Source organism: Miniopterus natalensis, chromosome 8 (genome assembly GCF_054644295.1).
Source record: "Miniopterus natalensis isolate mMinNat1 chromosome 8, mMinNat1.hap1, whole genome shotgun sequence".
In the NCBI taxonomy this organism is placed as follows: domain Eukaryota; kingdom Metazoa; phylum Chordata; class Mammalia; order Chiroptera; family Miniopteridae; genus Miniopterus; species Miniopterus natalensis.
In genome coordinates this window covers 8056129-8067837 of record NC_142088.1, presented here as the reverse complement: position 1 = coordinate 8067837, position 11709 = coordinate 8056129, and the positions used below count along the sequence as shown (strand labels likewise).

At 39.8% G+C, this 11709-nt stretch overlaps 1 protein-coding gene across 1 annotated transcript; it reads right to left on the bottom strand.

The window, feature by feature from the left end:
* Positions 1-1692: 1692 nt before the first annotated feature.
* CCDC195 (coiled-coil domain containing 195) lies at positions 1693-9962 on the bottom strand. The gene is made up of 3 exons (XM_016197717.2): positions 9701-9962; positions 5771-6017; positions 1693-1816 (listed from the first exon to the last, which is right to left on the bottom strand). Exons 1-3 carry the CDS (start codon positions 9960-9962, stop codon positions 1693-1695), a joined length of 633 nt encoding a protein of 210 aa, XP_016053203.2.
* Between the last annotated feature and the right edge of the window lie 1747 nt (positions 9963-11709).

Here is an 11709-nt window from a genome sequence, read left to right as displayed (position 1 = left end):
CTTTATGGAACATATCTTTGTACATGGTCTCATTTGATCCTTAGGTGCCCTGGACTCAGAGAATGCAGAGATCACCTTCGCTTAACTGAGGATGCCTCCAATTACAAACATTTCAAATTTCATGACGGGCTTAGTGTGGCAAGATCCGGGGCCAGGATGGAACTCTTATAGGACTGTTAGACTCAGGGAACTGTTAGTTCAGTTCAGTTCACAGAACACGTATGAAGGGCCAGTCACACACTAGTCACTGAGCTTGGCGTGGGCGGTGATTCGTTATTATAACTTCGCCAGTTATGACATTGTAATTGGGTGGTTGTCACTTATTACTTTTTTTACTGCTTGGGAAATGTGTCCTTAAACTGATATTAACACAAAATTCTCCATTTTGTAAATATACTGATAATATAATTGTGCATAAAGTAAAAATGCCTGCCATCGCATGGTTTAATTATCTGCCTGGTGTGTGTCTTTATCCCTAGATAAATGTTTTTTACATCTCATTGGTGTCTTTCCCCTATGGTTGTAACCTTGCTCTATTGTACACCTGTTATAATGTCGAGGGTATTGTTAACTTTAAATGAATATCATAAATAAATGAAGCATTGGACCCATGATGTAGTTTTTACTTCAGGATATTTGTCGAGTTATCCATCTTTCCTGTAGGAGTCTGTCTGTGACTATTAAAATCCTTTCTTAGAAATGGATCAGACTATTCATACCCTTCCCTTGTTTCGACTGCTTCCGCTTCACCTTGGCACCACATTTGGGGAGCCCTGGACTATGTTTCTTAGTATCTACAATAATGGATCGCAAGCATTCCTGTATAGCAGAAATCATCTGGCAAGTCTTGTTTAAAATGTGAATTTCTGGTCTTGTCTTTTATTGCCTCTCTACCTCTCCAACCAATTCAGTCAGCCTGGGCCAGTGCCCAGGAATCTACATTTTAACACTCTAGAAATTTTAGATACTTGTTTAAAAAGAGTATTGGTATTAGAATGTGGTTGCTACAAACCAGTAAGTAGAGAAGTTCTGTTGACTAGAAGTTCTTGAGGGGGCTCTGAGATGTCCAACCCCTAAGGAACGATCCTGAACTTTTTTCTCTCCTTCTAACCTGGTTTACGCCTTTGTCATCAGCCAGCCCACAGTTATGTTGAGACCACAGTGTATGCTGTTGGAGTTGCCTGTGTTTGTGCTCACATGCCAGTGACACAGGATAGAAAAAGAACAAATGAGATAGTGCCAGTGAAATATTAATGCCCAATTAACTATAAGGACCATCATTATTGCTTCTATGTGCTTAATGAAAAATAGAACTTTTTTTTCTAGATTAGTCTGATCTGGAAAGTGACACTTAGGTGAACAGCAGCATTTTCTGATAGCATAACACAGCTTCCGAACACTTAGCACACCATTTAATTTATTCACATCGAATCGCTCACCTGCTGCCCAGAGGGACTACAGTAGCGGCTACACATGTCAACATCAGTATTCAACGACACAAAGCAGTCGCTTCCCTTTCTGGGCCAAGTCCACTGACAAGTCCACTGACCTCACAGCCAGTATTCTGTGTGTCTTACTGGGCATCTGGCCAGAGCTCTTTGCAGAAGACACTGACCCAGCGAGACACTGGTGTTCCCATCTCTTGAGCATCAACTGTTTTTTTTTTAATTTAAGTTTACCACCTCACACATCCTATTCTGCAATGGTATTTAGCTGATTTGTGATCTGATTTGGTGAGTTTTCCAAAGAACTTCGATTTTTGGAATATGAAGCTATGTCCATGGGTAACAGGAAACTGACTGTCTTTATCTTGTCCCTAAAGAAAGCAGAATAAGGGGAAGGTAAATTAAACTTGTTAGGAGCTTTTATACAAAACATTTAGTATTTTTTCCAAATAACCAACTGCTGCCTAAAATGTTAAAACTCCATTTAAATAGGTCATGTTATCTTTTTGTTTATTTGCTCAACAATAATTCAAGACTGTATGTTGAAATTGGCCCTTTAATTAAGCCCAGTGAAGAGTGCTGATGAGACTAAAATTGGAAACTGCTGAGAGGATGTGTGTGCCTGAGACTTATCAACTTGGTCTGAAGTTGAAGAGCACCAGGCTGTCTCAGGCAGCAGGTCGCTCCCCAGCCAGCTCTTCAGTGGAAAGGAAGCAGAACTTCCAGGCCATTATTTTATAATCCAGATCAATCTGCAGTTAGGGACTTCGAAGTAACTGAATATCCATCACATGTGAACAATAAAGGGGCGAGCAGGGGTGGTAATGACCAGCGTCAGGTGAGCCATTGTCATTTCATTTTGCTCGTTTCCCCTTTTCCCTCTAACGGTGTTACATAGAATTCTGACATAAACCAGGAAAAACGGCTCCGAGGAATAAGCTTAAAGGACACAGTTTAAAATTATTGCCTTTTCTGCAATGTTGTTTTTTCTCTCTCTCTTCGTTACATAAGGCCAAAAGTTCAGTGTACGACGCTCAGTGGCCTGCATCTAGGGAAACACATCCACTCCCACCCTTGGGAGCGAGGCCAGTGGTTCCATTTATTGGGATCAATAAAATAATAACTGCTGCTACTTAGTAAGCACTCACTTCACTGTCTCATTTATTCTTCACAAAAGCAATAAGGTAACTGCTAGTGTGATTCCCTTTTTACAGAAGAGCAAACTGGCGGAGGGCAGATAAGTAGCTTTTTCAAGACAGTGCTGTTGGTCAGTGATGGAGTTGGGGTTTTAGCCATGCGAGTCCATGGGCTGCCTTCCTAACCACTTTGTTATAGGAACAGAAGAGAATATATTTATTTTAATGTGCCTGGTTTCTCCTGTCAGTAAAATGAATAAAACAGCATTTGTAATTTTAATTGTCTCCATGGACCTTTTCCCCTAATCCTTCTGACAGCCTGAGATATTTTTCTTAAATGTGGAAGAAAAAGATTACATTTCTATGTCAAAATTTAGGAAAAATTAGAATCCTAGTGTCAGAGAGCACTGATTCTTAGAAATATTGACGTTGGCATTATTCTATAAAAGAATTCCTTGATATAATAGTGGAAAAGTTCATAAGAAAATTAGGTATGATGTCTGACTTCAAAAAACCCAGTTCAAACAAATTGGTCTCCATAAATCTTGGTAAAATTCTTTGAAAGCTATCAGAAAGTAAATAAATATACCAAAAAAAAAAAAAAAAAAGGAGTAATGTAATGACATGTTACTTTACTAGTTAATCCTTGAGGAAGTAAAAGACAAAATATAAAAAAACAAAAAAAAACCCTCTTTAATTCCTACTCAATAGTTCTCTCTGTATCCACTGGATTTTATGCCAAACCAGCTGTTGATTTTCATTCATTACTGACTTTCTTGTTTTAACACAATCCTAAAATTGGCTCAGTCTTCCAAATGAAAGCAGATTCCAAATTAGAAATGGATTGTGTTCAAATAGTTTATTTGTTGGCAGCTTGGAAGTTCGAAAGTGTTTTGCTTCAGAAAAATAAATACATTATAAACGTTGGGTAGGTTCCCAAACTATCAAAGAAAATACATACAGAGATGAGAAAATTGATACTACTATATTTCTCAATATAGGCTGTGAGAATGTAATGACTTAAGTGCAAAAAATAAAACATTATAAAACATGCAGTGTGCAATTTTAGACTATGTAGACACAAGCCTGAAAAGATATCTATTAAAGTCGAAATGATGCTTGTTCATATGTGGGACTATGAAAGATTTCCCTTTTTATACTGTTTACTTTGAATATTGCATTTATATTTTGTAATTTTCAAGTTTCACAATGAACATTTTGTGCATTATGTAACTATAACCATATATAAATATACATATGTATGTATATATAAATTTTTTAGGCAAAGGGCACATCTCTGCTTTTCTTCCCTGTCTGAAGGCACCTGGCCACTGGAACACAATAGCCTGGTGTGTATTTCTTATTTCTACATCCCACAGCTGCTCCATCAGCAAATCTTGTTGACTCCGCCTTCAGGATTATTCAGAAAGCACGTCCACTGTCACTACCATCGGCCAAGAAGGATCACTTTGGGCCCACATTACATTTTTAGCCCTAAGCCTGGCCCCCTTGTCTTCCGTATTGTTTTTCTATAATCTTTTAAAAACAGGGTCCTGGCATGACTTTTTAAAATGAAGAGTATGTTATGCACCCAAATCACTTGGAACGAACCCAGAGTCGCTGGAGGCAGGTGGGGTCCACCTCCCCGGTTCCCTTCGCACCTCTGCTTCCTCCCGCTCACTCCCCTGCGGTCACACCTGCCTCGGGCCTTCCCGGGGCAGCAGCCCCGAGCCTGCCCGGCCGTCCTGCATTCTCTGTTTTCAAGGCCTAGAATGTCCTCCCCGCTCCTGCATTCTCTGTTTTCAAGGCCTAGAATGTCCTCCCCGCTCCTGCATTCTCTGTTTTCAAGGCCTAGAATGTCCTCCCCGCTCCTGCATTCTCTGTTTTCAAGGCCTAGAATGTCCTCCCCGCTCCTGCATTCTCTGTTTTCAAGGCCTAGAATGTCCTCCCCGCTCCTGCATTCTCTGTTTTCAAGGCCTAGAATGTCCTCCCCGCTCCTGCATTCTCTGTTTTCAAGGCCTAGAATGTCCTCCCCGCTCCTGCATTCTCTCTTTTCAAGGCCTAGAATGTCTTCCCCGCACCCCGCGCCTGAAATCCTCAGGACCCCCTCTCTTCTTTACTCAGATGACGAGGCATTTTCTGGCCATGATATAAAAATTCCAGCAATGCCTGCTCCTTTAGCTCTTCTCTTTTCCTTGTAATCTGTTTACTTTTCTCTTATCATCATCTAACATAATATATACTTTATGTATTTTCATGTTTGTTGATTAGCATGTTACCAAGCAAAACACCCCCCATAGGCAGGGATTTTTGACAAATTTTTCTTTATTTTCCTCCTTCCAGTCTTAGGAGACACATGTGTAGAGACTCTTGCTAAAGAGCCGGGGCCTAAGTGGGGGTTGGAGGGTAGGAGTGCCGAGCGTGGGGGAGGGAAGTCATGCTCTAGCCGAGCAGAGCAGAGCAATTATGCTTGATGGTGACAACCTTGTCCCGAAAGAGCCTTTGGCTCTACCCACTACAGGGGCCACTGGCCAACTTTCCTCTTCAACTTTCCACCTGTCTCTCCAGTGTTTACCAGGTCCCTCCAGTTCTCAGGCTGCTTCTAACTCCCTAAATGCCAATGCGTGTATTTTGCACTACAGGTTAGTTTTCTCTTTGTCTCTTGCCATTTTGCGTTGTGCCTAAAGGTCCCTTTTTATGCCACAAAAAGCCCATTAGGGCACCTTCCTCCAAATGAACAGTTGTGTCTCTGAGAGGAGCTCTGTGTTCAGCTCCTAGAGTAACTGGGTCTTTTCCCTGAGACATAGTCTACTGCTGGGGTCAGTTCATTTATGTATCTTTGTCCCTACATGAAAGTTTCAAGCACAGTGTTTCATTTTTGCTGACTCTTGTGTCGCTGGTTCCTAGCTCAGAGTATGCTCACTGATGGTGTTTGATGAGTAAGTGAAGACTGTTTTCCTCTTACAGGAGGCCTTTGTAGAGGGTTCCATTTGACCTCAAATAAATGTTTCTTTTGATTCCCGAAATGGACCTAAGTAAGATGGAAATTATTTTGGCTTTATAGCCTACTTGGTTTTGTTTTCTCCCCTAGATATGACCTTGCTCAACCAGGAGAATGTCTTCATTACACCATAATGAAGCCATCACAGCGTGCACCTGCTTACTAACTTAGGCCAGACTCAACCTTACCTGCAACCAAGATCCTGCTCGGGAAAGGCTCTGTGGCTGGAACCCTTCCTGGTAAAAGAATCTTCTGCAAATGCTTTTTCTTCATTGTCTTGCTTCTTGATTGAGGAACATGCCAGTGATTTAACTGTTCCCTGAGCTTTTAGAATTCTACTATTTGGATGTTTTTTCCCAGGTTTCTGGGGATCATTCGCAGCAAATGAATGGATTGGTGAGGAAATGGAATATCGTCTAACAATCATGATATTGCCTGTGCAGGAGACACAAAATTTAAGTTTAAAAATTCGACACTTAATGACATCCAGAAGTGGAAAATTATGTTGATAGTACTTTATTGAAACTAACTAGACAAAGCTATTATTTTTTATTTTTTTTGATAAAAGACATCCATTCACTGATTTATTTTACAAATAATTGAGTGTTGACCATAGTAATAGATTCTAGAAGGACAAATAAGCCTGATGAGGGTAAGGGGATAGAGACAGAAGAGGGAGGGGGTCTGAAATCTCTTTAAATAGTGTGGTCAGGTAAGAAATTTCCAGGAACAAAGCATTTGAACAGAGACTTTAATAAAGATAATAAATAGAGATGCTAATTCTGGGTCGCTTTCTCAGTCCTGATTCAAGAAGACCTTGCTCATCCACAGTCCTTCATTGCCTGAGTGGCCACAAATAATTGAACTAGCTGCTGCTAATTAGCCTATAATTGCTTGTCTTGGCTTTAGTTGGGAGAGTCATAAGGAAGCCCATTAAATGAGAGATGAAAGCAAAGTAGACAAGTGGAAAGAAGCAAAAATGCTTTTTGTGAAAAATTGGAGCTTTGCTGAGAGAGATGGAGAGATTTGTGGCCTGAGTTTCTGAGGCCTTCCAATTCCATTTCTGTCCTTAAGTGTCTTCCAATCAACTCTTTTCTTGAGGTAAATCATGTTTTCTAGAACTGTTCCTTGTAACTAAAGCAGCTTGGTTGAAAGAGCTTCATTTCAAGGAGTCTTGGTTTGTCTGAACCTCAGCTCTGACACTGTGCTAACTGACCAGGGCCTGTCATCCAACCTCTGCTTAGACATCTAGTTATAACCTCTGAAGCTAACGACACTGACCTCATAGGTTGTTTTTCACTTTCTGGAGCACTTAATAAATGCTTGTTGAATCTTTATCATTTCTCATCAGAGCTTTGCCACTAACTAGCATGGAAATGTAAGAAAGCCCTTCTCTGTGTTTAGGTTTTGAGAGTGCCAAAGCACAATTCTTTTTTATTTATGTTGGATGCCCGTGTCTACAGAACACAGACAGCAAATTCTTATGGCCATTGCAAAAGGTGGAAGCTGCCCTGGCTTTTTACAGTTTTAAGAGCAGGAGATAAAATTGAAGCAGGAGTCCGGGGAAAGTTTAAGTTCAAATCTATCTGCAGTGATTAACTACAAATACTGTTCATCAATTATCTTGAAACACTTTCTTTAGCTATGATTTAGAGCTTCTAACATTATCTAAAAACAGGCTTATGACTATTGACAAATACAGATGTTTCTGTTTAAAAGGATTATCAAACAATTTCTCTATACCAAGTGGTAAAAAAACATAATGGAGGAAATTATGCTGATGATAGTCGAGTTATGTTCATTCTTATTTGGGACCTACACTCCAGCTTGACTGATCAGCATAAGATACACAAAGACCCAACTTACTTTATTATTAAAATAAGCATCACACAAAATGGTTTGAAGGAGTATTGTTTACCTTTGGAGAAAGGCAGTGGTTTCCAACCAGAGGAAACTGTGTCCTCTGGGTCACATTTAGAATGTCTGAAGGCATTTTTGATGGTCATGACTGGAGAGGGAAGGCAGGTACTACTGGTATCTGATGCTTGGAAGACAGCAAAGCTACTAAATATCCTACAAGATCCAAGACAGACCCCTACAATACAGAACTACTCAGTCCCAAATGTCAAGAATGCAGAGGTTATGAAGCCCTGGATTAAGGCTATATTACAGATGCCTATTTTTTTTTTTTTTTTGCCAGAAGTTCAAGCCTCCTTATAGGTTATGCTTTCAATTTTATCAAATAACCAGCAGACAAAACTACTCAAACCCAGAGTTGTACTTGACAAAATGGGAAAAGACCCTGATTGAAATCCATTTCCAGCTTTGAAACATAGGGTCTCATCCTAGAGAGAGACTTCTCTAACAAAGGAAAGCAGCTGGTAAGTGTGACATGTCTCATTGCCAAGCTGTTCAGAATCTCTGAATGGCATTGCCTGAAGCCCTTGGCAGATGATATTAAGAGAGCTTTGAGTATTTAATTATGTATATCAACTTTATTTGAATATTCTGTGTGTAGGAAACCATCAACAATTTAAATGTAGGATGTATTTTCTTGCTCTGCTGATTTCTCACTTCATGTATATTTTTCAGTCAAAATTATTTCCAGTAAAAGATTTTTAGAATATATTAGACATTGACCCTGCATCTTCATGTCTTAAACTTGTGTAGTAGGTTGAATTATGTACAACATACATTCATATAGGACAGTAAAGTTCTTTGTAAAATATGGATAAACAATATCTGCCATTTGTTGTGTGTTTGCCAGGTGCTATACTAAGCACTTGGTCTATTATTGCAGTTAATCTTTACAACCACGTGAGATAGGCACTATAACATTTTCTTTATAAATTTTATTTTTAAATTACAGTTGACATTTAATATTATTTTGTATTAGTTCTAGGTGTACAGCATAGTGATTAGACAATTATATAACTTATGAAGTAATCTCCCCAATAATTCAAATACCCACTTGGCATCAACCATAGTTATTACAATATTATCGACTATATTCCCTGTGCTGTACTTTACTTCCCCATGACTATTTTGTAACTACCAATTTGAAATTCTTAATCCCTTTGCCGTTTTCACCCAACCCCCAAACCCCCTCCACTGTGACAACCATCAGTCTGTTCTCTGTATTTTTGAGTCTGTTTCTGTATTGTTTGTTCATTTATTTTGTTCTTTGCATTCCACAGACAAGTGAAATCATATAGTATTTGCCTTTCTCTGTCTGGCTTATTTCACTTAACGTAATACCCTCTAGTTCCATCCATATTGTCGCAAGTAGTAAGATTTTATTCTTTTTTATAGCCGAGTAACATTTCATTGTACATATGTATCACAACTTACTTTATCCACTCATTTATTGATGTGCACTTGCTTGGGTTGCTTCAGTATCTTGGCTATTGAAAATATCACTGCAGTGAACATAGGGGTACATATGTCTTTGAATTAATATATTTTTAAAGATACATACCCAGAAGTGGAATTGCTGGGGCATAAAGTAGTTTTAAAAAATATTTTTGAGGAAGCTTCATACTGTCTTTCACAGTGACTGTACCAATTTTCATTTCTACCAACAGTGCACGAGGGTTTCCTTTCCTTCGCATTCTTGCCAACACTTGTTGGTTGTTGATTTATTAGTACTTAACATTTTCAGATGAAGGACATGAAGATTAAAGATGAGTTGAATGGCTAATAAGTGACTAATCATTGGTAACCGTTTTTGTCTGACTGAAACTCATACACTTAAATATTGTGCAATATTGTTCAAGCTTAGTAAGTGAGAAGCCCCTTGACACATGCCCAGTCAGTGTTCTCTTATTTAAATGCTTGAAGTAAAAAACCACATTGTTTTTAACGATCTTTACCAAGCTGTCATTCTTATCTTTCCAGGAATATATGGAAAAAGTTTTAACGTTGCCAAAATATGTTGCTTAAAGGTGCTAAAGAAATGTTTCCTTGGGGATTCAAAGCTCACCTACCAGTAGACAAAGGATGCAACTTACCACTGTTACACCAAATTATGCAGTTATGTGAGAGGCACAGTAAACCTACTGCTTAGGGGATATTTGCAAAGATGAGCACAGCCCAGAAGAGCTGTGGACTTTCTTTACCTTGGTGTTCTCGCACATCCGGTGCTGAGTCAGTGGCAATACCACTGTGAAGTGTTGCCGGAGGTTGTCCTGGCACTTTTCCTAGGTCACCAGAGCCTGCGACTTCCTCTTTCCTTCCATCTCCCGACGGCCCCCCTGAGCCCTGGGTTCGCTGACTGCTTGAAGGCAGCTTCATCCGCAGGGCTCGGTTCTCCTTCTCCAGCTTGTCGATCTCTGCCCGCATGTCCTGGATGACTCTCATGAGCTGGACGTTAGCTTCCATGGCCCCTTCTCTGGTTTGCTCCTCTGGGGAGACACGTCAACTTCTGCTCTTCAGCTAAATGCGCAGTCTACTCAGTGGCACGGGTTGACCCTGCCCACGAACCTTCCTGAACAATAGGTGTCATTCTTCTCTGTGCCATCTTTCAGCACCTGGGAGTCAGGCTGTCAAGGGAGGTAAAGGATTTCCATGACTTATTCATTCTGGGTTTTGTTTTTCAGAACAGAGCTTTGCTTTGCATTTTACATTTCATATCCATCCACTGTTCTAGAATATTGCTTAGTGTCTGAGGAGATTGCTCCAAAATGCCGGTGAGGACAGAGTTTCTGGTTTCTGTCATGAACTCACTGTTCTACTAGCCACTCAGTCTTTTTTCCTCTCTTGCTGCTTCTGGGTTCAAATGTTTCATAGAATCACCAACTGTCACATGTACATCAACACTGGCACATAAGAATTATGCCTTGTTTTCTCTCTAAAATATGTCATAATTCTTTACTTTTTGGGTAAATTATTAATATTGACACCTATTGATTAAGGGTAACAGTAATCATGGGGGTCATATGAATTGCAGTGAGATTATTTAAATAAAGTGCTTATGATGAGACCTGAATCCCTCAAGATAAGGTCAAGTAACATATAATCACTTTGCAGCAGGTTTCTATCTTATTAGCATTTTTTGCTGTCATTTGGTTTTAAGAGTGTTTGCTTAGACAAAGGCTGCCCAGGGATATTTTGGGAGTATAGAGAGAATGGACTTAGTCCCTTGGTGACAGAGTCCTTTTTCCCCCCCATGAGAAGTTAAGGACCAGAACAGCAATTATGGAAAGCTTTCCAAGATCAGCTTGCTTTAATGAACATTTACTGAGGGCCAAGTTTAAGCCTCTAAGCAAGATGTCCTATAAGGATCTGGCTCTATGAACTTCCAGCTGCAATTTATGGGCCAACTGAGAAAAAGAGACATCTTTCTATATTGAGTTTTATTATGACATTTATTCAGTTCTACTTTTAAGTACTTCAATAATTTTTTTTAATCCTTACCTGAGGATATTTTTCCATTTTCCATTGCTTTGTAGAGAGAGTAGAAAGGAGAGGGAGAGAGAGAGAAACGTCAATGTGAGACAGAGACATCGATTGGTTGCCTCCAGCACACACCCCTACCAGGGCCGGGCCTGCAGCTGACGTCCGTGCCCTTGGCTGGAATTGAACCCCGGGACCCTTCAGTCCACGGTCCAACACTCTAACCTCTGAGCCAAACAGGCTTGGGCTTCAGTAATGTTTTGTAGTGTTATCCATAGAAATTTTCTACTTATTTTATTATGTGATGCTTTCATTATCATTTAGTTATAAATATTTTAATATTTCTACTGTTATCATTGCATTCATTCATTCATTTAATATTTATTTACTTTTTACCAGGTGCCAACCCCTGTTCAAAGCAGTCGACATTTACTAGTGATCAAAAAGCAGAAAATCCCACCTTTATGAAATATGTATTCTGTCAGAAGAGAGCAAAGAAGCACAGTAAATAAACAAGATGTAAAGCACCTTGGAAGGGATGAGGGATCTAGAGAACTATGAGGCAGGAGAAAGGGGCACAGAGTGCCAAGCGGGCACTGAGAGTTCAGTTTTAAGTTCTTTCTAAAGAGAGCAGTTGGGAAAGACGTCATTGTGCAAGTGACCCGAGGGAAGGGAGAACTGATGGGAAAACAATGTTTCAGACGCTGTGACGGGCAGAACAAGGCCCCGACGG